A 25,638-nucleotide genomic window follows, 5' to 3' on the forward strand; every position below is an offset into this window, starting at 1 on the left:
AGGATAGACTTATAATTTTCCTAAGCAATAAACCCCCAAATGAAATGGAGAGTCAAGTGTATACGCGAGTATAAAATGCAGGTAATAACGATGTGGAGTTGAAGTTGTCTGAAGAAACAAATCAAACAAATGAGACAAACACGGCGTGGGCCAACTAGGATATGTTTTTCTTGCATATAAGCCAATTAAAGGCTCTCAATGTTTGTAATTCACGTGCACCGCTTTAATCTACCTATCAATATGCTTTATCCTGAAGTGTTTCATGGTTGACTCTTTTGCATCGTTTGTTCTCAGCTGTAGTTAAATACATCCGAACGCCCTGTCTGAGCATCAACTCAAGACTGATCCATGAAACAACGTTCAGCCTTGAAATTTTATCCTCACGTCTACTGTTAAACCAGATCTGGATATCTATCAAAGGACGAAGAATCCTAAAACATGCCGATGTATGTATAATCTTCCAATCTTCTTCGCTACTGCTACTAAATTAAACAAGCCCAACCAGTACCAAAAACCACTAACAAGGTTATTCAGGAAACTCGACGGAAGCTGCCAATGTGGCGGTATTGAATTCACTCTCCAGTCTCAAACTCCTGTGCCATTCCAACTTTGTGGATGCGGCATCTGCCGCAAAATAGGCGGCTACACAGGAGCCGTCAACCTAGGTGGCATCAGCGAAAGCCTGCAAATACTGAAAGGCAAAGATCTAATCAAGTAAGATCTTCAATTTTGAACACACATTATATTCATATTGACTAAAATAAACACAGAAAATACACTGCGATCAAAGATCGAGGAACCCCGGATGAAAAGCTATGCTCGTCCGAGCGGAGTTTCTGCTCTAACTGCAGTTCTATGTTATGGGTTTGGGATCATCACTGGCCAGAACTGATTCACCCTTTTGCATCGGCTATTGATACTGAGCTGCCTGTGCCTGAGGAGATGGTCTGTATCATGAACGGGTCGAAGCCTGCGTGGGCGCGATGGCCTGAAGGGAAGAAGAGCGTGCATGAGCTTTATTCCAATGTTAGCAGTATAGAGGAGTGGCACAGGTTACGTGGACTCTTTATTGAGTGAGGTGTACTGTGTCCGTCGGGACAGCATGATCGAACAGGCACAGGCCTAATATCATGTGAACCTTGGAAGTTTACGAAGATCTTTGGACAAATGAGTGATGATAATAATTCCATTCAATTCTATCTAACAAGGGATGGTGATATTGTCGAAACCTATATTGCAAATTAGCAATGGAACACAATATATGATGTGAAATTGTGTAGACAAGAGCGGTGGTCAGTTCTCCAAGGTGAATAGATATTTTATCCTCAATATGTTTCAGAAAGAACACAGCGAATAAATGTTGTTCATCAGGCAAGGGCAGAGTGGAATGAAAATGTGAAAACTTACAAATAACAGACCACTAAGGTATCTAAGGGATGGTGAGGTACTAGATTGATCACAACGAGTCAGCGAAGAAACTCGGCGAAAGTGAAAATATATATCTTGAAGATAGAAAACATGGCAACTAAGTCAGGCTTAAGCCTATCAGTCAGCTTTTAGTTTCATCATGAAAGTATGGCATCAAGAAGGCTAACCTCATTAAATCAGATTTTGTTATGGGCATCATTCCCGAGATACGTTAAGCATCCGAGTCAAACAGTGTGAATAAACACGTTCATCATAATAGAATTGACCATGGTGGATTTGTGCAAGAGAAGGGAAGAGTTAAGATACCTAAAGATCGACGGGTTAGATTTTTAGTTCATAAAAGTTTGGATCTTGATTGGCAGCAATGAGATATGACCAAGGGCATATGATCAGGTGACGAATTCTCAACAAGTATTCCATCTCCTATACACCCACAGAGTTTGTACGCTCTGGTTTTGTTGAGTGTAAGGAAATGGATACGTTTTGTCCGCCCGTTCGTTCAAATTTCTTCATGCAAGGTGTAGGCCGCAAAGGGGAACTGAGTGTGGTTTAAATTACCTAACCAATGTCTTATTAGCATCAATTCAAATGATAGATAGCCGGGGACAATAGTAAAAAGTATTGTAAAGAGGGAGTCAGACAAGGCTGAAACTTGATATATAGACAGATTCCACATGGAGAATTAAGTTCGAGGAATGCCATAGCGTGTCAAGGTATCATCATCCAAGAGGTGAGGTGAAGACAGAATAAAAAAGAAGAAAATGTTTGTCTTACCTTTTACAGAGATGTGGTTGAACAACGAACATAAATTGTTCAAGAATAGGAGATTAGAAAACCCCCATAATCATTGCAGATCATGGTAGTTGTTGAGAAAAGTAAAATTAAAGAAGTGGAAGCTTCCTAGAGCTCCTATTGAAGCTTCTAGGGCCAGAAAAAAAAAAGAAGAGCTCGCGCATGGAAGAAGGAAGAAAAATTTGTGGGTGGAGCGAAGAAATATAAATTGCAGTACGGTGGGCAGAACGGACTATAATGGCAGTTTGTCTAAGTGTCAAACATCTTAGGGCTTGTCCAGATGTTTTCAACGTGTGATTGGACGTGGTAAAAGTGGGGTCCGGAGCGGTCGAAGATGAACTGGTTCAACCTGGCTCTGCCCATTTTTGAAAAATACACAGTAGTAAATAATATATCAGTCTGTCAGTACTAAAAATCTCTAACTGTCCATTTACATACATAGGTAAGTGGGAATCAAATCAACACTTAGTCCAAAATCTCACAAGTATTTAAAATAAAAATATCATTCGGTGCTTCTATTGGCTAGCCTTGTACGGAGTATGGTGAAAGGAGCGGTATTATATGACAGAATGATTGAGGAATATGGGAGGGAATTTAGAACTTGAATGCTGTATGATGGTAATAAAGTTGAGTTGACTGTTGACGAGGCTTTAAAACAAGTTTAGCGTAAAAATACTGCAATATATATATATATGGAAGTGGCTATAGAAGTAGAAGAAAAGAGGGAAAGGAAGTGAAAAGAAGTCACTCAAGGCCTTGCGCTGGCCGGGAGTATCAATACATAAGGGATCAAAAGTCAAAAGCGAAGAGCAAAAAGCTAAAAGCGAAAAGAAAAACTAGAAGATTTAGGAAGTAAGATCAAAATTAAGGAGCGCTCAAGCACCTAGACAAAGCTTCCATAAAGTAGACCTCATAAATCCAGTCGCCCTCTTTCGCACAAGTCTAAGCTTGATGAGATATTCAATATAGCTGAAATCCCTTCATTTTCTTTTAAGGGTTCTTACTTCTGAAAATTCCAAAGAATTGAGTGGAGTCCGCAATTGAAATCACCAGGAACATTCGTGTCTAGCGCAAGTCGCAAATACAGCGATCAGTGCAAATATCAAGGCCCATAAAATAAACTACACATTGAAAAACGGAACATTGGAGGCCGCTGATCACATTACAGCCGATATTGTAGAGTATCCCATCGCTAAATATTGGGTGGTCTACCAAGACGACAAATTTCGCTTTCGAGATATTGATTTTTGACAACGGCAAAAATGGGAAAGTCTGCAGGTGAGAGCTACAGGCTGTTATCATGATACCAGAGGAATACTAACAGAGATTTTAGACGACCATAGCTATGCAGCGTGCCGACGAAGCCGATCAACGTGTTGTCGCCTATACCAATATCACCAATTCAGTATCTTTATCTACATCAATCGGATTATTGGCTTCCTGTTCTCTCCTACTGTTCTCCAGGTCGTATGTGGTAAAATTGGAGAAAAGTAAAACTGTAAGTTAAATTGCGTCAGAGTGATCTAGGGCTCCAAGGCTCTATCTTCTCGTTGTAAGCTTCCCAAATCATTGGATCGCACTTCCCAGGTGGATATAGCTAATACTACTGTCGGCAGATTATAGAAGCAAATACATTTGCAAGACATAACCACATCAGATTCATGGATCGCTTTTAAGAGCGCAGCCTGGGCAATCTTGGAATGATAACTTTAGTTGTTTTCGACAGTCCTGGAGAATATCTACATAGGCTTTTTAGACGTCTCCGTCGAGAACAGAGTATTAATTTTGACCTTGAGTGATTAAACAAAATGGTCTACTTTAAGCGCTGAATGATGATGTCCTTGAAGCAGGGTATATCCACTATGCTTAATAAGGGTATTAAATAGAGCATCGTCCATACAAATACACACCGGACCTCAAGAGGAGCGAGAATATTAACATAAACAATGAATATCCAGCCATAATATCTATAATTAGTATCAACCAGTCATCCAAGCAGAGACGCGCGACGCTCCGAAACGAGTCGCATATTGCAGACCCGTGCTGCCCATAGGAAAGTAGCTAACGAGGTACCATATCAAAGCGGCGAGTTGGAAAATAGAGGAGATGAGAGTGAGTTGAAGGTTTTGGCGCTAAGAAGAGAGTTAGTTTAGTTTTCTGTGCGTCAGTGACGGTGACAGAGGCTGAAAAAAGGCAAAGGAATGTGTGATTAGGGGGTATGAGTGAATATGAGTCGTAACAGCGCCAAAATCTGACAGTGTGTGCAGTAATAATCTCAATTCTTTCGACGAGGAAAACTCTTTTGTCGTCACACTTTCCGTGGTTGCACAAGAGCCGTTGAGTGTGGAGGTGATGTCTACCATACCAACCCTTTTCTCTTTTCGGCCATGATGGGTCTCTCCATCCCTGGACGTGACCAGGGAGATCTTGTTCACGTAGTACCGCAAGACAAAACGTAGGAATGCAAGATTCCCTTCCCCGTTTTTTCCCGACGGAATTGTGCAACCGCGATTCAAAGTGCGACGTAGAAAATTGGGTGCTTGGAGTTGCGAGTGATTGATAAAAAGAAGTAAAGCGAAAACAACGGCAGCGGAGGGACTTACACCAACGGCGAAATAGAGAGTGAGTGCGATGGATCCAAAATAGGCCGCTGTAAAGGGCAAGCGTGGTCCCGATACCAGATGCTTGGCGTAAGTGAAAGGTCCCATGAGGACAGCCCATGATAGGAGAAATAGAGCAGATCCTACAGACCACCTAATACCGAGAACAAAGAATATCCTGTTAGCCAGATATTCCACATATTCCAGATGAAAAGAGGTTAAAGCATTTCCTTGGCACAAGGCAACAGAGTATGAGGCGTAGGACATGGCTTGCAGCAGATGGCGAATCAGATTCCAACCGTGTAAGTCAGAACTCGCACATGGCCTAAAGTCTAGCCCGCTCATGACCAGGATAATACTAGCACAAGATTTGACTGGCGGATCCCCATGCCGTGGAAGACAAGCAGGCTTGGGGATGGAATGGAGTTGGAATGGAACGGGAATGGGGTGGGCATCATGCTAAGAATAGGCAACTTACAAAACGGCAAATTTGCGGGGCTTGAGAAAGAGGACAGGAAACAGGAAAAAGCAGAGCATGAAGCATACTGCAGCACCCAGATTACAAGCCCCAAAAACGAGCAGTCGATCCCATCGACTCACTATTCACAAGTTAGATTAGCATATATCGCGATGCTTTAGATCATAGTCATGAAAAGAAAGCTTGGTTATTATTATCCCGGCGCAGGAACTGGCACACTATTCACCCGCATCTAGCAAAGCTCAGGGCAGAGCGGAATGTGTAATCGGGTCACACGATGATTGGAAGTGAAAAGAAAAATAAAAGTAGAAAATAAAATAATATAAAAATAAGAATCAACTTACAGGCAAAGAAACCTTCTTCTTCTTCGCGACGATTGGGTGCTGGCAAAGGCGCACCCGGGCCTTCATTGTGAGTGGGTAGCTGGACATAGCCACCCTGCCCGAACGGATTAAACGACTGCAGTCGCGAGAGGAATGGAGTTTCCGAAGAAGCATTCGTCCGTACAGGAAAGTCGGGGTCCCTACGCGACCAGCCTAGTGAGTTGGCGGTGTCTCGAAACGAGTTGGTAGTCATGGTGAGATAATATGGTGAGAATTCTAAACGTATTCTTGTTGGTCTTATCGATATGCCAGACTGGAAATTAGAGCTTCTGCACGGTGGCTGAGAATACCAATACCGAGAAACGGCTGCAGGGACTACTCACAGAATGCAGATGATCTGCGGGTGGTGGGGGGCTGGGTTGGAAGGATCAAGCTGAGCAGATGACGTGTGCGCTGAACGCGTATTCTCCTGCTGTTTTTTTATTTCGAAGAAATTTGGTTACAGCCTGGGTTTGAATGCCTCAGCTGCAGTATGAATGTCTATCCCTACGGCAGAAAAGAGCTCGGATTGGCCAACTGGTAAGGCTGATGATGAAGTCGGAAAGTCGATCGTAAAAGCTTAATTCCAAAGTATATTGGAAAATACTGATACGTGCCAATGTACGGGGTCTTCAGCGTACAAGAGAGAAGAGAGTACAGGGGGAGGTAAGTGGGGGAGTTTTCCGTGGCGGCACAGATCGATCGAAGGCGTAGCGGTACGACGTGAACGGGACGCGCGCCGGGAAATCGCCAAGTGTAAAGAGACGGTTTAGACCTTCCGAGTCCAGTGGGAGAAGGAGGAAAACGGAGGAGGCAGGTTATGTGGAAAGAAAAGCGTTGATTGGGTCAAGAAGCGCCTTATCGTGTAAAGCAAAGGTGGGATGACGAGATGGAAGTGTTGGATGAGTTCGTCAGATGATGTGGATCTTAGGTATGGTAAGAAACATGGAAGAGTGGAAGGAGTGAGGTTGGAGTAAAGTAAGCTAAACCAGAAGAGGTAAGAACACGGACCATATAGCAACTCCATCATAGTTTATCCCCCACTACAACCCAATACAGCCCCAATACAGCCCACTACAGTCCACATCGTTTAGAACATCTTGATAACTACTTTCGAATTGATTTCTATGCGAAATATACTTGATACACTTGATATATTTTATATATTTGAAATACTTCCAAGGTTGATTTACTTTTTTACTTGATATAACTACTTGATAAAGCTACTAAGTGCTATATTTGATATACCTAACACAATTTGTAAGTGCTCAGACTTCTACTTCTCCTCTTTATCTTACAAAACTTTAATCTCTTCCCTCCACACCGTATTTTCTTGAATTACTTGATCTTTACATTCCCGCCTCCTCGTGGTGCCCGAATCATAAATGAAAGTTGGTGGTTGGGGGTTTGACAAATGCCAGTATAATGTTCGTCAACGCGGCTCGATAACTCTCCGATACAGTGCTGCATACTTTCTGGCTGTCGTTACCCGCTTGTACGACGATGCCTAAATTATCCGACCCCCAACCAAAGATTCAAAATATACTCAAAGAAGAGGTAAGGTAGCATTTCCATCTACTCTTAGTTGACGAAGTACTTAATCATCATTTCTCCGTAGTATACCCGACATATTAGTATGCACCAACTGCGTCATTTCAGGGTCCTGTGCACTATTATTGCGGTCTTTGTAATCGACGCTAAGACACTAAGACGCTAGGACGCTAGGACGCTAGGACGCTAGGACCGCTATAATAAGACCTACCTAGGTACCTAAAAAGGTGTTATATGGTATTTATTATATCTACCTAGGCAATTCTGTAAATAGTATCATGTACTATATCCTCCGAACCTTGACGGGACGGGACGTGATAAAGATCCACGCTTTTGATCCCCATACTAGATAGAAGCCCCAACACCAACTAGGCTCCCACTTCCCACTTCTTCTCAGTATTCATACCGTTATATCTTTCTTCGGAAGCTAGAACGAAAAGGTGAGACCTGGATGCAAAGGAAACTTTCAATTTTCATGTGGCTTAAACCCTAGGGTTGTGCCCAGTTTCGGTTCGATAAGGGTGGTGTCAACTCGATATACTATTGGCTCGTGGGCTCAGACACATTCAAATCCCCCTTCTTATGGGTTACCGCCACATCCTTTAGATCAGTAGCCTTTGAGGGGGAAACGACGCAATCACTTTCCAGTACCACATCGGGAAACGACAGTGTATGAGTCTGCAGAAATCGCAAGGTCCAAGCTCCGGGTCGATCCCCTCTGCACGACATTTACCATGATAAGGGCTTAGGGCTTACGAACGTGGCTTCTATTTTGCTCTCCGGTTTTCTTTTTTTCTATCTCTGTTCATGTTTTACGTTTTTCTGTCCGTTTTTAAAATATATATTTCATCTGGTTACTTGTATAAGTACTACTTCTTTAACGCCGATCTCTACTAACTCCGTTCCACTTCCCCTCACATAGGTATCTATGATTCAGCTAGGTATCATTTTACTCTAATTCACCTCCTGCATGCCTTTCCGAAGATCGTCCGTATCCCATTAACATATGGGTGTCATTGGGGGATCTCTAAACCGCATACTACTCCACACCCTTCTGACTTTCGGGGACGATGCATATCTATACATTAGGGTTTCTTGCAAGAACTTGGTTATTCTGGTATGTCTGTAACCCCACGTCCATCTGATACATTCTTTTTGGCCTGTGCCAACCATCTATTCTGAGTCATGACTTAGAGTACAGGTGACAAACAACCACGGGCATCATGGGATGGCCGTTTTTACCGAATCCGGCTGTATCACCCTTCCCCCCTTCATCCAAGTTTCTGTATATTTCGTTATTTTTGTTTTATTGTCATTACCAGTACTAGATCTAGTAAGATTACTTTCCGTCTTTTGATTATCATAAAGTCAGAGGCTCGGGATTTCCCGTTGCCACCCATGTACACTGCCCCTCTTTCCTAAGCCCACCCACACCTCTTATCCTTTTTTTTTTTTTTTTTAAAAAAAAATCTTTTGGGACCTTTTGGGAAAGAGGGTGGATGGTAAGTAGGTAAATAAAATACTAAATAGTTAGATAAATAAATCATAAAATGCCTATTATTGATCATGTCCGATGCCGAAGCACGGCAAGCCTCATCGATTCCCACCGATCGACGGGCTGCATGACCGATGTTGTAATATATCAGTCCTCTTGAGTTCTTAAACTGCCTCTCTCCTCCATTTCTGCAAGTGTTTAATGAACACTGTTTGGCACTATATATAACTGGCTCCCCCTCCCATCCATTCCAACTCTTTCCCCCCACTCTTACAGCTTCAAACCTCATGATTTGTATATCTTTTTCGAGTATACTTTCTGTGAAATATTATTGCAGGTACGTTATTGTTTTTTTTGTTGATTGATTCCTTTTTTCTTGTTGAGGCCGCGGTATTGTTCCTGCATGCAGTCTTTGTTGTCTGCAACTAGATCCTCCCCTGCCACGTGTAGGGGCTCTGCGGATATTGACGTGTTGCCATATGAGTGGATGTTGTTCTCTGATCTCTGATCTCTGATCATTGGTCTCTGAGCTGCGATCACCCTGTTGATTGTTCAACTGTTTTTGCTGGCCTATTACATTGAAGTTATGGTCTAACAAACAAGCAGACCAAGACTTGAACTATATCATTATCATCTCATCTTTGGATTTATATGATCAGTGGATCACTTGGAGGTAGGAGCAGCTCAAATTTCCCTTCTCATCTTTCATTTTCATCTTACGTGGACTTTGTGTTTGAAATTGCAATCTGTGCGTCCAGTGCCAGGGCTAAGGGCATGAATATGGTCGAGCGTGGGAAAGGAGGCTCACCGCCCTTAATCTTTTTTCTCTCCACCGCTTCTTTATTTCCCCCACCTTTTTCTCTCCACAGTCTTTTCCCTTCTGTTGCCGAATTGACGGACCATAGCGAAACTTGATACAGGTTTTTGTTTTGTGGTCTTGAATCTTGGCTTTTCCTTTCTTTTATCATTTCCCCTCTTATTGTCAGATTGCTTATTGTTCTTCTGAACAGTCCCTTTTCACTCTCGGGCTTGATCTACAAATAATCCCCGGACAATTGTCCCCCGAGTTTCCGTCGACTCATCCCACCCTAAACTTTGATTCAACCTTTTTTCCCCTGGACAATACTTCGCCAACTACTACGAACAGGGCAACTCTGTCTTCCATTTCTACAATTCAACTTTGATAAGGTATGTGATGAAATCGAATGATTCAAAACCCCTCTTTTCTCCCCACACCCCGGTTGCCTTGTTCCACCCGGCAGAACCCCATCTGCCGAACTTATGCCATCTATTTCCGATGGATCTGTCCACTAATAATCTCACTACTCTTCAGATCTCGAACCTCGTCTATACCCGGTAATCCAGAATTGTGGACTACCTGTATCTTGGGCATTAGTTTATCTAGAGAGGGTCAGTAACTCGAAACGCGACAACCTTTCTTCCACATTCAACCCGCAACTCCCCACGTTTTCCCCTTTCAACCTCAAAGGATCTCCTGGACCCCGAACATGGCCGAAGCAAGTCTTTTCATGATCAAGCACGAATCTGACGATCGCAGCAATCCTTTCTTTATGTCTCACTCCGGTTACATGGGTAACCCATTTGGGAATCCCAACGATGGGATTGACCCATCGGACTTGTCAATGCAGCAGAGTGGCTTCATGCCCTTCTCATTTGGCTCGCAACAGAACATGTCTTCTAGTTTCAACTTTGGCAATTCCGGAATCGATACCGATGAGCTATTGGACCTTGAGATCAACGGACACAATAACTCCTCCCGTGGTGATAACATGAACTACATGCAGGACCAGTCCACCGGAGGTATCGCTATGAGCCACCAGAGCCAAATGTCAAATCTCTATTCCAACACTCCTGACGGCGCCCCGATGGCTAGCCCTTTTGTCCAGAACAGCTTCAACTACGAGCAGTTCCGAATGAACCAACAAGCCCCGCACATGAATGCCAACTCCTTTGACCAGAGCTACATGAACAAGGCCCGCCCTGGCCTTCAGGCAATGGATCGCACCTCCTCGGATACACGTAGCCCACGGACCCCCAAGACCCCCGCTTTGGCGAACTTGAACTTGGGCACCCCAGACTCGGGAAGTTTCCCCGGCCAACCCATTCGCACAGGCGGTCTGTCACACCGCCACCAGAAGAGTCTGTCAAATCAATGGGATGGAACTCCAGGCAGCGCACAGTCCTATGCCGAATCTCCACTTTCTTCCCCAGGCCACCCTCATCATGCTGGAATTTCGGAGATTATTGCATCTGGGAAGCACGCATCCTTGCCGGCCAAGGTGGATCTTCATATGCCGAGCAATCCCCAGGACCTCGAATCCCAGGAGGCTAAACGTCGTCGCCGTCGTGCCTCTCATAACCTAGTGGAGCGTCGACGTCGTGACAATATCAATGAGCGCATCCAAGATCTCTCCCACCTGGTACCGCAACACCGTCTCGAGGATGACAAGGTTCGAAAGCAAATCGTGAACAACAATGCTCTCTCAATAGCTGGTGCCAATGGGAATGCCGCCACTTCTCTCCTTGCTGGAGGCAATGGTCGCCGAGCCACTCCTGGCAATATCACCATGGGTCTTCCCATTGAAGAGAAGGAGAAGGGCCCCAACAAGGGTGACATTCTCAATGGAGCCGTGAGCTGGATGCGTGACCTGATGTGGGCTCTGCACGTCAAGTACCAGCAAGAGGCTGAGCTCGCCGAAATGATCAGCAACCTCGGTGGCAATTGGCCCTTTGAGCCTACCGAGGAGGAGAAACGTATGCGTAGCGAGATCCTAGAGGCTCTAGAGCGCAACGACCCTAGCTCGTTTGCATACACTCGTGGCCCTGGTAGCGGTCTCCGCGTGCCAAGACACACCAACCTCGCCGGTGACCCGGTCTCAGGCGGCAGTGACGGACTCACCCCACCCAACCTGAGCCCTTCTTTCCACAGTGGCGCCAGCAGTATCAATGGCCAACCTCAATTCTGGAACAGCGCCGGCCATGCCGCGATGAGCTTTAAGGAAGAGGATGAGTATGGCATGGAGATGTGAACTAGCCTCCTCTACGTTATGATATGAATTGGTGCATACACGGCGTCTACTGAGGACCGAACATCCGGCCTATCTGGAGTGAGAGACTCTTGACTCTTGAATGACCATTATTGAGTTTGCGTTTTCTTTTCCAATGTCTGTTTTTTCTCGGATCTACTCTTCCCTATTGGAGTTATTGCACCGCTTTGCTTCTGTCATTCTTCTTCATCTTCTCTGTACAGATTCCAGCTCGGCTCTACTGTCAATTCCCCAGCCGAGCTGGAATTTACATCGATTTACTATTATCCATTTATCACTTCGCTTTACAGGTGCTTATCTCGGTTTGATCTTTTGACTTTTTTGCCTATCATGTTATTATCATGCAACCGATACCCCGTTGTTTTAGTGTTATTATGTTTGTTACAATGCTTTGGTTTTTTTCACATATACTGAATTGAGTTTTACGAATTTTGACTTCTTTTACGTTCGATTGCTTGCCACTTTTGTTCCATATTCGCCTTCATTGGCGATTTGGTTACGTACCGATTTCTTCACTAGCACCGCTTGTGCTTGCAATAGGCGCGTGGCCTTGAATATTTCTCTTTCCCCTAATCCACCTGCATCGTCTTTTCACGTGATTGTTTATATTTTGCATTCTGTATGGCAGTTTACAAGTTTATTTCATATTGGCAGTCACATAGCAATCGAATGGATCAGCAATATCATAACTAAGTACCATTACTTCAATGACTTCAATCAAACCTTGCCGTAGACAGAGACAGCCCTGGAGCCCCTATAATAGTCTCGCTTCGCTCAATGATAATACTAATTAATCATGGATCTTGCTTAATGCACTCTCAAAAAAGGATTCCAAGGTTACTTAGCATATTTCTATATGAAACTGTAGTGTATAGAGCAAGATGATGGCATCTAAGCTGTCCAGGTGTATTTATGAATGCTAAAGCTTCCAAGGTTTGTATTTGGATTTGAAGTGTACCTATGTACCGTTTTTTCCATGCCAGCTCTTAGCATTCCCCTTCCGTATTAGTGCTCACCCCTTCGCTGCTTTTGCTCCCTGGGTAGAACTTAGCACGTGTCTGAGCATTATATAAGCTCCCTGATCTGCTCACTGAGTAGTTATCAGATGCCACTCAGGGAGCACTCAGTGAGCGGTCTGATTCGCTCACTGAGTGAAATCTGAGCGCCCTGATTAGCTCACTGAGCGAGCTAGTACCTGTCGGTACACCTATATCAAGTGTGGAATAGCTATTCGATAGGCTAACGCCCACTTCTGACACCTATTACAGGTAACGCTTTACGCCCCTATAATATCTTGTGTCTCTGAAGTGGTTGTAAAGTCTGGTTTTTCATTCAAGGTGAGGACTAGCTATTTATCCTACAAGTCGCTCTTCTGTCTGAGACGAATGTGTTCCATCGTCTAAGACAGAATAGTCGGTAAAGACGGGACATCACAGTTATATGCATACTGTTCAAGGTTGTCGTTTGCGATGCTCTCTGAACAGGGATTCGTGATGTGTCGTTTGTCCGATATTCCAAAAGTAAATAAGTTATTCTTTCCCAATTAAAACTATCCATCTCTTTCTGAACATGATATTACCACATTCATTACCTGAAAACAATACAACACAATCTACTCGGGAGCTAATTCGCGAAATGATCTTGAGAAACTCGCTGACCATATCCCAGATCGCTGATGCCGGTCAGTTAGTAGCTCAAATCTTTTGTCGTAAGGCATTGTGGAGATGTGTGTTCAATAATTGTGAGCGAAGCAAGATACTGAACTAGTGTAGGTAGTGGGGTATTTAGATCACTTGCATCCCCTCAATTTTGTTCACTTCTCACTCAACTTCACTCAAGACTAAAAATTTCAATGCGCCCATTAAGGTGATTCACGAAGTCATGTGACTACATTACCACAGTTTCTCGTTCAAAACGCGAAGCTTCAGTTCAAACCCCGAATACTCAATAAAGTACCCTCCGCTGCAACTTTATCAGCAAAACTACCAATCATTCCAAGCTTGACGCCTCTTCTATCAAAGATGAATCCCCTGCCTCCCCCGCCTCCCCCCATTCACCCCCCGCCTTGCTCAGTATCAACCAACAGGTCCTGATGATGATACCGTCAGAGTTATTCAAGCGTTCCTAGATTTTCTCCCCCGTGCAGGAAGAGTCTCCATGGAACGAGACATCTTGCACATGACGGATCCTCAGCTTAATCAATATATGGAATCTCTAGTGCACCATGTTCTCCTCCCAATGAGGGCCCGTAAAACTCCAGCCTCCACACCTCTATCTCCACGGCCGGGGATGCAATGTGAGGTCGAGAATCAGTACAGCAAAATGACAGTCACAGCTAAGAGGCTGAAAGGCCTCAAGGAAGATTGTCTTTTACGCGACAACAATCGGTGCGCTATCACTCTTGCCCCAGACGAACAGAAGATGCCCCCCAGCTTTCAAGGAGATACATGTGACACTCAATGTGCCCATATTTTACCATTTTCGCTCTCAGCATTCACTAGTGATACAAAGGCTCGAGAAAGGTCAGAAGTCTGGACATCAATCAGATGGTGCTTTCCAATTCTCGATGATCTCGCAGTACTCTTCGCGCATGATGACATAAACGACCATCGGAATCTGATCACTATGGCTAAAGAGGTTCATGATCAATTCGGCGAGTTTAAATTCTCTTTAGTAGCCACTGGCCTCCAGGACCAATACACCCCACATCTCTGGCAACCACGAGTCCTCACACGTGTACGAAGAATTAATACTGTGCAGTTCAGTGCACATGGCACCCACTTCGACTTGCCATCTAGGGAACTAATCGAAATTCATCACATAGTGGCTCAAATTCTCCACGCATCCGGCAGAGCTCAATGGATTGAACGTGTTCTAGAGGATCTTGAGGACACATGTGTCCTGGCGCACGATGGATCCACGAATGTCGCCGATATGCTGTGGGGGACCGACTTAGCACTCATGAGTGAGTTGATTTCATGCTGATATTAATATGGACCTAGGTATAACTTTTTATCGTAGGCATTCCAGAATCATAGTTTATTAGCCGCCCTCGGACACCTAATGAAGCATATTTTGACCTCAATTCTCTAGGTATGAACTCCACTAATTACATGTATTCCCAGAAGACTTAACTCGATCCAATATAATGCTCATTTATTTATAGAGGGCGTCAGGCTGGTAAATAGGAATAACCAGATAGGTGGGAAGTCAAGGATTTACAGCCTCTGAGCTTCTTCAATCACCTCTATAGGCTCTCGGCTGAACATGCGGTCCAACCAATCCTTCAAACCCTTCACAAAGGGACATTTATTAACATCATACCCCTCTTCTTCCTATATTAATTTGGTGACCGTAATCTGCCAACTGGCCCAAGCTAAATCTGTCGCTCGCTTAGCGAGCGAGCTAGCTAGTCGCCGATAACTGAGAACGGGGTTTTACTGCAGTAAATGATATGGAGTTTACTGCAGTAAATAAGGATTGGTGATCTTCAACTAACTGCTACTCAACACCGTAGACAATCCACCGATCTGGTAGTGGATTCCTACTAGTATATTCCTGTCACTTCTACACTTGGATATGAGGGAAGCTAGCAGGAGTACTCAAGTGAACAGAAGATATCTATGCATCTAAACTTCAACATACTGATGATATTGACCGAAGATAACGCATTAAAACTTGTATTTGCCTTTCGTGAAGGACCATTTTTATTATCAAAGTGATGCAAAATCATTTTACTTTCACTTTGTCGACATACGATAAAGCCAACAACGAGAAATCAAATACTACAAAGGAATATTCTTCAAACTGTGATTGAACCTTCCAAAGCAGACTTAATAAGGTTCCTGAAACGAATCAGATAGCCTACCTAGCAAAGTGCGCAGACAAATACCTTCCAGGTGTGAATCGTAAGAATGGTCGTATTGCCCTCGCCGCCTTGATTGCGGTACTTAATGCGCTCATTGCCTTGTTTTTGACAGCGCAATTCACGGTAAAAAATGCCAACCTCACCACCCTTTCTCGAGGCGAAGCATTGGATTCTCGAGTCGTCGCCGGATTCGCAGCCATGGAGGGAGACTCGATCAACTGCTAAGTGAGTGAAACTATAGTTATTTAACATCAACATCTAATACTCATTATAATAGAAACTACAATGATTTGGCCAAAATCAACAACAATCCGACAGTGACACCCGAGTTCCTGTTGTCACCACTACATAACCTGCGAACTGACCAAGTTATCCAAGACTGACCGGCGACCTTTGGAGAGAGCTACGCCGATTGGGCCGTAAGTTAAGTTTCCTTCTCTAACCTTGGAAGTCTGCAGAAGTATCCGATGAAGTCCAACGATCTATCAATCGTGAACGTTCGTCGATCTCCAACCTAGATAAACTAAAAAAGCAAGAAGGCTGATTTTCGGCATCATTTTCACAGGCCCTTATATTATACATGTAACATGGGCCAAACCACCCATGGAATGCATTCTGAAGCCCCAAGTACATGGGTAGGTACAATTTACAAGTCAAAAGATATGATCCTTGGAAGCCCTTCCAAGATTGAATCACATCCCTGCGTAGGTATCTAGGTAGGCTTTAGATTAGACAATAGATAAGTTTGAATACTTGCATACTTCCAACTGGAGAGACAGAAAAACATAACCTTGGAAGAAGTCGTGCGCCGAAGTGGCAGTTTGTATGAGTGTACAGACATAATATTGAACTTCCATCTCTTTAATGCGGCTCTCAGCCCTATCTAAAGCGTAGGCGTCCACATCCACATCCATGACCAATCTAGGAAGCACTCTGCTTCAAGAATGCCCTCATTGTTCTAACTTCAAATGAAGCACCCCTATAGTACCATTTCTCCTCTACCATTAGCCACAAGGGTTATCGGGCAAGGAAGAAAAAGGTCAGAAGTGAAATAAACCACTCCTTTTAGGTAAAAAAGGCTGAAGGCTGAGACATGGAATTAAAAGTACGTTCTACGATTTTCAAATGGTAATCCAGACGCCTCAGAATAGAATATCACCATAGGCACCTACCTATCTATACCTAGGTATGAGGGGAAATTCAGATCAATTGATGAATAGCTCTGGAGCCTCAAAATGATTTCTCATCATAGGCATATATATTGTCCTAGATATTGGCCAGTAAAGTATTAGGCCAAAGGAAGGGGGTCCCGCCAGATGATGCATCACCAACTTAATGTGAGTGATCTGAGGTCAGTGGGGGCATATGCACTTATCTGTATACTGTTCAATGAAGTACTAGTGGCACAGAAAGTAAGGGAAGGGAATGAGGGGGTTGGCCTGATAAAAGTCGAAAAGAGGCGTGAAGAAAAAGTAAAGAAAGAGGAAAAAAATAGGGAAAATCTCTGCACTTAAATGTCTATGGCTCAACGTAGAAACCAACGCGCACGACAACGTCATGGATGCGCTCGAAGATAAGCTGTCCTGAGGTCGTGTTCAGTCGAGGCAGAACAGTAGAGGACCTACAGAGCTTAGTAAGAACGGTAGAGAAGGAACAGTAAAGGGCTAGCTATGAGCAAGTTACATCCATGGATAGGCATCAGATGGTATATTTACTTAATATCATATATAGATCAAAAGACACACGAAGTATACAAGACCGGGATTGATGGTATGAACTAGCATGGGTTGCAAGCAGTAGTGAAAAGAAACCATGTTCAATAGATAGGAAGCACCAAACAAACAAGAACTCGATCATGTATTTTTTCAGGTCATCGTAAGATCATCATCAGAGGGATATCACTCATAAGAAAAAAAAAAAGAGCCTTCCAATCCAAACTCAAATCTAATCCAACTGCATTCTCCACAGTCCATCACCCAAGTAATGTCCTTCATCCATGACAATACCCTTGCCCTTGCTCTTCATCTCCTCAGTGCCAATCTTCAAGGCACCAACGAGGCAAACCTCCTCCTTGCCCTCTGCCTTGACAGCAACAATCTGCCCGGCTTGTAAGGCGTGTTCGGCATCTGGAAGACGTCCACCCGGGGATGTTAAACCCGGGGCCATAAGTGCCGCACCGGAGAGCACAAAGCGGATTGCACCGCGGTCGATCTGGACGGTTGGGAGGGCGGAAGGGAAGGCGTGAATGATGCGAAGATGGGGAATTGGGGGACCGTCAAATGGTTGGAAGAAGATGGGAGTTGAGTCAATTGTGTAGAGAGTTATGCGCTCAGGACTGTTTTGTACATGTTAATCAGATATTTGTCTCTCTCTTCTTCTTTGTTCGACGTCTCGCAAAGTTTGGGTGATTCAGAGAAACAAATTTTGACTTGGGTTGTAATTTGGTTCGTTGGTGATTTGGATATTTGGGGTCACATACAGCTTAACAGCCTCCAAAGATGCCTTCTTGGGCATGATCTCTTCAATGTAAGGCTCGAAGCCGGGATATGTCTCCAACAGCTTTTGGCGCAGGCCCCGCTGCACGGAGGACTTGACCTTGGAGCGATTGCTCGGTGGGATACTAGATAGGTAGGACAAGTCAGCTCTTGCTCAAGTCTCAGTAAATATTCCATCTGATATATTCAGAGTATATGTTTATTCTCAAGCTTCTGTAGGGACCGGGCTGGCCAAACTGAAGCTTGAAATTGTATTTCAGTGATGGGGGCAGTTTGATCCATTCTCATGAGTAGGGTAGAACCTCTCAGTATGAACTGTGCTCTTGAACCGTGTACCAGGTAGTATGACCATCGAAGAAAACATTGAACTCACTCTTTCTTAAACATGGTGCTGGTTGTTGGTTTGGGGCTGTCAAGTTTATCCACAGCCAGAAGTGGGATGCGCGGGGAGGCACGTGATATTTTTTATATACAGCCCCGTGACTTGACAGCCTCGAGATAATCTGGTGTAAGAGCACGGAGTACTTGGGTAGAATTTCCACTATCGATCACTATTCCTTGGAATGTGGCAGATCGAATGTTTCCTTCTTTTTAAGAGCCCGTGATAAGAGTTGATATCGATACCCAGGTCCACGGATACGGAGTACAGTTACGATCGTTGGAAATCTGCCCAGGTGAGCAACGACCAAGTAAAATCCACCTAGGCTAATGAAAGCCTCGTAACTGAGAAACTACGAAGCTACAATGGATAGAATAGGAACTATGTCCTGCACAAAATGTTTTAATCATATTTATGGAGAGAAATGCATTTAGCTCTTAGCAGCACCGGCTTTGATGAGCAGGATATCACCGTCCTCGACAATGTAATCCTTACCCTTGGTCATGATCTTACCAGCAGCCTTAACGGCGCCCTCATCACCAAGCTCCTTCAGGACAGAGTAGTTATAGACAATGGCCTGGATGAAAGTCTTTTCAAAGTCAGTGTGGATGACACCAGCAGCAGCGGGAGCCTTGATGTTCTTGCGAATAGTCCACTGGCGGACCTCATCCGTACCAGTGGTAAAGAAGCTGGCCAAGTGGAGAGCCTGACGCATGGCAGTGATAGCCTTGGGCAAACCAGACTTGGTGCCCAGCTTCTTGCACTCCTCAGCAGCAGCTTCGTCACCCATGTGGGTCAGACGTTCCTCAAATTGAGCAGAGATGGGAAGGACGGCGGCGCCGGTGGCGTTGGTCTTGATCCACTCGAACAGACCGGGGAGGTACTTGTTCTTCTGGCGGATGTAGTCCTTCTCGCTCAGGTTGACTAAGAACACGACTGGCTTAGCAGTCAAGAGGAACAAGGGGTTGATAACCTCAACCTAAACATTCAGAGTTAGTCATCAATATTTTGAAATGTGTGGGTGATTTGAATAAATAACACTCCAAAGACGACAATCTTTTTCAGTATGGGTTTTTTATCTCAACGTGCATGTGGGCACTCATCGAGCTGGGTTATAATGTCGAGCTATGCTCTTATTCATCATATAAAGTCGGGAGGAAGGTGCAGCGAAAATAAGCAAAGTGAAGGGAGTTTCACATACCTCTTTGGGACTCCAGTCGCCTTGACGGATATCCTTACCATCCTTCAACCATTCAAGAATCTTGCCAGTAGTGGCTTCCTCCTCCTTGAGCTTCTTCATCTCAAGGGACTGGCCACCACGGCGGGTCTGCTTGCCCAAGGCCTCAAGGGCCTTCTCCACGAACTCGATATCCTTGATACGGAGCTCCTCGCTGATGATAGTCAGATCCCGAACGGGGTTGACGTCACCCTCGACATGGATAATTTCGGCATCATCGAAGCAGCGCACCACCTGGTAGATGGCATCGACAGCCCGAATGTGAGACAAGAAAGCGTTACCAAGACCAGCACCAGTCGAGGCACCACGGGTCAGACCGGCAATATCGTACACAGTCAAGTTCGCGGGAACCTGCGACTTGGGCTTGTAGTGTTCAACAAGCCAGTCGAACCGCTCATCGGGAACGATGACGCGGGCCTCCTCAGGGTCAATGGTGGCATAGGGAAAGTTGGCCGGGTTACCCAGGGAGGACTTAGTGATAGACTGGAAGAGAGTCGATTTGCCGACGTTGGCAAGACCAACCTAGGACTATTGTTAGTTTCATCAAGACATGTCGAAAAATCACGATGATTTTATGGTTGAAAGGAGGGAAAGAAAAAACAAAAGCAAAGGAATGCAGGGAGCAAGGAGGTTTAAATAGTTTGTGTGTGGAATTAAAAAGTGGGCTGTCGCGAAAAAGAAAAAAACCCAGTGAAAAAAAGGAAGGGTGGGTCAGTGCTCACATACGATACCGCTCTTCAAGTTGTTACCAGGACGGCCTAAAAGGACCTTCTCTTGAACAACAGCCTTTTTGGGAGCCATTTTATTGGACTTTTTCTTTTTGCTGGAGTAGAAGCGACAGGAAAAAGGTTGGAGGTGGGGAGGAGAGCAAAGGCGGAAGCGGGCACAGGGACTCGCGGTAAGTGCAGTACCAGCTGCGGATCGATCGACGATACGAAGGAAGAAAACGGGGACAGTTAGGAAAAACGTGATGACGAATTAGCCCACAATAGCAGTGAGCAGCAGTCAATTGAAATTGGCTTCGAAAAAGAACAAGCAAATAAGGCTTATATTGATAGAGAAGCTGAATAGAAAGATGTCATTGAAGTTTTCTGCCTGTGGTTATTGACCGCCCACGTGAATCAGAAGCCCTGCCCTACGTCATTTCGAGGTACCACTACTATAGTACAGCTTAGGAAAGCTGAAGGTTTGGCAGAATCATGTCAATTCCTCTGATCATAAAGGGATAATGGCATGAATACCAGGCTAGCACCCCAGAAACTTCGCTACCATTGCGCTTTTCCATTCGTCTCTGGTCAAACTCCTGTCAAAAAAAAAAAAAAATGAAGACCAGATGATTAGACCTTTTGCTCTGGATAAATAAAAAATAAACAGACATCTTACACCCTTTCTCGTCTTCCAGAGTCGTGTAGTGATCTGAATTATAAAACAAAACAATCATTGAAGCGCCCATATTCCCAACCTAAGTCCATGCGAGGGAATCATAAACGCCATCTAAAAGCTATAGGTTAACACTAGACAAGAAAAAAAAAGCCAGAAATCACAGATCCATTGCATCACCCTGGCTGGGGGTCTCGACCATATCTAGGAGCTTAGCATATGGTACAGTCACACGCTGAAGTTCCCGATATTTACCTGTAGTATCTATGTTAGCCAATGAACACACAATGACCTAGATGAGCCGTAGTAAGACGTGAACAAGACCTACCGAGAGCCAGAATAACCTCCCTCAGCAAAGTCTCCCGAGGCCAGCCACAAATGTCGTGAGATCCCTCGCGCCAGTTACGACCCTCACGCTCATGTTCTTGCAGCTTCGCGATATCGAAACCTTCTTCATCCTCGAAGATTCCACATATTAGCCCCCTCAGGAGTTCTTCAACCTTCATTTTGAGACCTTCAGCACCAAGACGCTTGGCGTACATGTTTAAGTACAGACGGAACTCTTCCTTGGAGCCCAAAGAGAGTGCAGCAGCCAACCGGTTCTCAAGATGGGCGATGGAAACACTAGATTCAAAGGTCTCATAGCCTTCACGGGATAACAAGACCTTTACAAGTCGCTGCAGGTAGTATGCTCGGCCACGAAGCAAAGTCTCCGTGGTGGTGTTGCGTTCCATGAAGGGGACAATGCCAGCCCCAACTGCAGCCTTGGTACCCTTGTTGTCTGGCTGGTCTGCAGCCTGCAAATTGCCCACAGGGGCATCGGTCGAGTTCCAGTACTGGCTACCAACGGCCCACCATGATTCTGAGATCCGTTGCCATGTGTACATGGTGGGTGAATAACAGTATCCATCTCCGTTCGTCAGAGACACAGTAATCCGAGCTTCAGAATTGAGGCGAGCGCTGGTGATCGCGGGGGCAGCGGTGGGAGCGGTACTCAAAGTGTGGATTGCACTATCGAGAACGGGCTGAAGGGAGACGGGTGGATGGGGAGAAGAGAGATATTTCACGTTCCAGACATAGCACATTCCAACGGCGGTGATACATAGAAGCCATGGTCCATTACACTCTAGAATCACGGGCTGGGCCTCCAAAACCAAAGCACTCACAAGACGTCGACCGGCGGGTGTCCAGATGTAGATGGAACCATCCTCACAACCAGCAGCCCACATGCTTTGATTACCCGTCACAAGGATAACAGTTTTTGGGAGGAAGTCCTGCCACAATGGTTGTTCTCCTCGAAAGAGAGTTAGACGTACTGGCTCTCGATCCACCATCCGACCAGTCAAGCTGGCTGGTGAAGGATTCCGAGCCTCAAACACCACATCTACTCGCGATCTACTACTGGAATCCCCACCAGGAGGGGGCGGCTCAGTAGGGTTTCCACTGAAATCCAGCGCCCGTAGGATCTGACTCCGGATCTTTGGCACCGCGAGCCGAAGCGTACTAATCGACATGCAAGGATTGATGACTGCAGGTCGTATGAATTCTGGGGTTGGCTGCTGACCGGTTGCCGGAGGCTGTGTCTGAGCAGGGAGAAGTCCATCTGGCGTGTTAGCCATAATCGGTATTGCGCCATTCTGACTTGCCAAAGCGATGCGCTTTTCAACGAGACCCTCCTCATCCCCATCAATATGACCCAACCTGCGTTTGTTTCCAAGAAGAAGCGCGGTTAATCCGCCTTTAGGCAGTCCATCAAAAGGTTTAGAGAGATCAACAATGGATGTCGGGGTGTCACCCTTCACCTGGCTTGCTACAGAAGCCATCAAACGGGACTGAGGAAGGGAAGACTCACCGGCCCCAGTTCCAGAAACTAATAGAGGAGCAATACGCTTCCTACCGTCTTTTGTGAAGGTTGGACGTTGCTTCAGTCTTTCTAGCTTAGCTTGATATGGGTCCGGCTTTTCAGCATTCGCAGTTGTGGGCGTGTTACCGTTTGTCTGTGGTTTCACTGGCTCAGGAGCTGGTGAAGGACCTTTCGCTGGGGTTGTGACGTTTGATGGCAAAGCAGGAGCACCGTTGACACTTCCAGCGCCATCACCCATCAGCGCGCCCATTCGACCTTCAACGCCTTTGATTTCATCAGCTTTGCTATTTTCTTCCAAAAGCAATCCATCAATAGTCTCTGTTATACCGGCACCCTTGCGGTTTGTACCGAATTTTGTTAGAGACTTCTCGTTCTCTTCAATCTCCGTGGCAAACCCCAATTCACCCTCCTTGAACTTTGCCGCAAAAATTGTCCCATCTAGGGAAGTAGCGAAAACACACGTTCCATCAGGCGTCCATGCTAAATCCGAAATCGATTTTCCTGCTACCTCCGAGACAACCATGACGGGCCGAGCATTACTCGTGATCCAGACACTCAGTGACTTGTCCGCACCCGCGGCTGCAATGACCGTAATATGGTGTTGCGGAGGACCCTCCGCCTGCTGTTTATTCACTGGCTCTCTTGCGTACAGACGTGGAGAGAATGAACACACTTCAACTGGTGCTTCGTGCCCGATCAGGTTAATATCACCATCCCAGGAGCCGCGATTGATGATAGCCACTGAGCTCACAGGGCCATTGGTCGCATTTGCAGCAGCAATGTGCATGCCATCAGGCGACCAGGAGCAACGACGGAAGTAAGCGGTCAAAGGTGAATTGGTGAAGGGGGCTGTGATAGTATGCTCAAGAACGAAGTTGTTCATCTGATCGTGGGAGGTCGAGTTCGGGGCGGGAGATGTGAATCGAAAGACGCGCACTGATCTATCATCGCTAGCGGTAGCAAAGTACTTATTTGCAGGGTCGAATGTGATGCCCTTGACGTGGCTCTGGTGTACAGCAATTGTCTTCAGCTTTTCGAATGTGTGTCCAGACCAAACGACTACCTTGGAGTCCAGCCCCACTGATACCAAAATGGATGAATCGTGTGACCATCCCAGATCCTGTACGTCGTTATCATGGCCGATCAATCGCCGGATCGTGCGCCAATTCTCGACTGGTAATGGTTCATTCGAGCCTGCATAAAGTCATATTAGCATCAGCTCACCGAGTTCTTGCCAGATTTCTATTGAATCTACTTACCGAATGTTGCGTGCGTTGGCGGGTTCGCATCCAGAGTGTAGATGCAAACAATCTTATCATCTGCGCCTGAAGCAAGGTATTTTCCATTTGGCGAAAAGCGTACTGTGTGAATCGTACCAGAGTGATTACTCATAGACGCAAGTTGTTTTGGTTTGCTAGCAGATGCTGAATCTCCAGAGTTGTAGATGGCATCGATAGACCATATCCGTACGTATCCATCTGTGGCCCACGGAAAAAATGATTGTCAGAAAAACATTCTGTAAAGCAGAGTTTGATTTTGGAAAAAGTACCTCCGGCAGCTGTAACCAGTCTCTTTCCATCCGGCGATACGTCGCAACTGTAAACCTCGAAGTCTTTCCGTTCACCTTTTATGGTACAAGAAATTAGCATATGTATCCATGCAACGGCTCTTCTATATAAGCTAGCAGGAAATCACTCCCATTTCTAGCGAAGAAGTTTGCTAAATTTGCATACCTCCGTGAGTTAGCCAAACTGGCTTGATGATATGCATCGCGCAGATCAATCAGGGCGCGCAAGTCCCGGCGGATAGAAGTGGAGGGTTGTTGTTCACTTGAACGAAGAAGATATGTCGTATCCAGGGAGACAGTCAAGATATGGATTGCGAGAAAGTGGGTGCGAAGGGAGGAATCTAGGATCGTGATGGGAACAAAATTAGGTGTTAAAACGTTAAGCCCATCGTAGACCAAAGCACGGGCCACCAGGTTTTCGATCAGGAGTAGGTATGGCTAAAGAGCAGTATGATGGAGGGTAGGTATGAGGGGAGACTAATGGAATCAAATAAGTCGGTTTGATAGTCAGGGTAGAATAGAAACTGACTGAAGGCGCGCCCAATGGAAAAGTCGCGATCTCCAGGTTTGGCGTGTGGCCCGAGCTCCCTTTCGCGTTTGAGCGGAGAATTATCAACTCCGTATTTATAATTACCTAATGGGTAACTACTATTTAGTTAATTAACTACACTCCGTATTTAGTTACCTAGAATCCTACTGTCGGTACACCTGTACCAAGTGTGGAATAGCTATTCGATAAATGTGATGAGGCTAACGCCCACTTCTGACACCTATCACAGGTAACGCTTTACGCCCCTATGATATCTTTGTGTCCTCTTGAAGTGGTTGTAAAGTCTGGTTTTCATTCTTAGTTTGCTATCTATTATAAAGTAACAATTTGATCACATGACTGCTTTGTTCCATATTCCAACACCTACTGACTAAATATGATATCTAGTAACAGATAATTCTTTTTGATTATAGTACAGACTCGCTATTCCCTTCCCTTTTCTTTCTATGCCATGGTCGTACAACCGAACATAAATAGTGGAAAGTTATCAATCAAGTCCCACGGCAGCCTAAGTAACGTGTACA

At 45.2% G+C, this 25,638-nt stretch overlaps 8 protein-coding genes across 8 annotated transcripts; 4 read left to right on the forward strand and 4 right to left on the reverse strand.

The window, feature by feature from the left end:
• Positions 1 to 438: 438 nt before the first annotated feature.
• On the forward strand, positions 439 to 1,077 carry N7495_005584 (GFA family protein; the record flags this gene model as incomplete). The annotated part of the gene is made up of 3 exons (XM_057208235.1): positions 439 to 446; positions 535 to 714; positions 771 to 1,077. 3 exons carry the CDS (start codon positions 439 to 441, stop codon positions 1,075 to 1,077), a joined length of 495 nt encoding a protein of 164 aa, XP_057062009.1.
• Positions 1,078 to 4,199: 3,122 nt separating this feature from the next.
• On the reverse strand, positions 4,200 to 5,874 carry N7495_005585 (putative Golgi traffic protein SFT2; the record flags this gene model as incomplete). The annotated part of the gene is made up of 3 exons (XM_057208236.1): positions 4,200 to 4,352; positions 4,533 to 5,089; positions 5,643 to 5,874. The coding sequence occupies 3 exons, from the start codon at positions 5,872 to 5,874 to the stop codon at positions 4,200 to 4,202; spliced, it is 942 nt and encodes a 313-aa protein (XP_057062010.1).
• A 4,340-nt stretch (positions 5,875 to 10,214) lies between these two features.
• Positions 10,215 to 11,756, forward strand: N7495_005586 (basic helix-loop-helix domain-containing protein; the record flags this gene model as incomplete). The annotated part of the gene is made up of 1 exon (XM_057208237.1): positions 10,215 to 11,756. One exon carries the CDS (start codon positions 10,215 to 10,217, stop codon positions 11,754 to 11,756), a length of 1,542 nt encoding a protein of 513 aa, XP_057062011.1.
• Positions 11,757 to 13,931: 2,175 nt separating this feature from the next.
• Positions 13,932 to 14,962, forward strand: N7495_005587 (HNH endonuclease signature motif containing protein; the record flags this gene model as incomplete). The annotated part of the gene is made up of 2 exons (XM_057208238.1): positions 13,932 to 14,739; positions 14,943 to 14,962. The coding sequence occupies 2 exons, from the start codon at positions 13,932 to 13,934 to the stop codon at positions 14,960 to 14,962; spliced, it is 828 nt and encodes a 275-aa protein (XP_057062012.1).
• Positions 14,963 to 15,772: 810 nt separating this feature from the next.
• Positions 15,773 to 16,025, forward strand: N7495_005588 (uncharacterized protein; the record flags this gene model as incomplete). Its single annotated transcript, XM_057208239.1, has 2 exons — positions 15,773 to 15,867; positions 15,920 to 16,025. 2 exons carry the CDS (start codon positions 15,773 to 15,775, stop codon positions 16,023 to 16,025), a joined length of 201 nt encoding a protein of 66 aa, XP_057062013.1.
• A 1,561-nt stretch (positions 16,026 to 17,586) lies between these two features.
• On the reverse strand, positions 17,587 to 18,524 carry N7495_005589 (translation machinery-associated protein 20; the record flags this gene model as incomplete). The annotated part of the gene is made up of 3 exons (XM_057208240.1): positions 17,587 to 17,977; positions 18,122 to 18,262; positions 18,511 to 18,524. 3 exons carry the CDS (start codon positions 18,522 to 18,524, stop codon positions 17,587 to 17,589), a joined length of 546 nt encoding a protein of 181 aa, XP_057062014.1.
• Positions 18,525 to 18,946: 422 nt separating this feature from the next.
• On the reverse strand, positions 18,947 to 20,554 carry N7495_005590 (YchF/Obg family ATPase; the record flags this gene model as incomplete). The annotated part of the gene is made up of 3 exons (XM_057208241.1): positions 18,947 to 19,495; positions 19,718 to 20,275; positions 20,480 to 20,554. The coding sequence occupies 3 exons, from the start codon at positions 20,552 to 20,554 to the stop codon at positions 18,947 to 18,949; spliced, it is 1,182 nt and encodes a 393-aa protein (XP_057062015.1).
• A 739-nt stretch (positions 20,555 to 21,293) lies between these two features.
• hir1 (putative histone transcription regulator Hir1) lies at positions 21,294 to 24,767 on the reverse strand (the record flags this gene model as incomplete). The annotated part of the gene is made up of 5 exons (XM_057208242.1): positions 21,294 to 21,388; positions 21,462 to 24,191; positions 24,257 to 24,475; positions 24,547 to 24,621; positions 24,731 to 24,767. 5 exons carry the CDS (start codon positions 24,765 to 24,767, stop codon positions 21,294 to 21,296), a joined length of 3,156 nt encoding a protein of 1,051 aa, XP_057062016.1.
• Positions 24,768 to 25,638: the final 871 nt, after the last annotated feature.

This window comes from Penicillium taxi (assembly GCF_028828555.1).
Source record: "Penicillium taxi strain IBT 34144 chromosome Unknown utg000004l_segment0_segment0, whole genome shotgun sequence".
Lineage (NCBI taxonomy): Eukaryota > Fungi > Ascomycota > Eurotiomycetes > Eurotiales > Aspergillaceae > Penicillium > Penicillium taxi.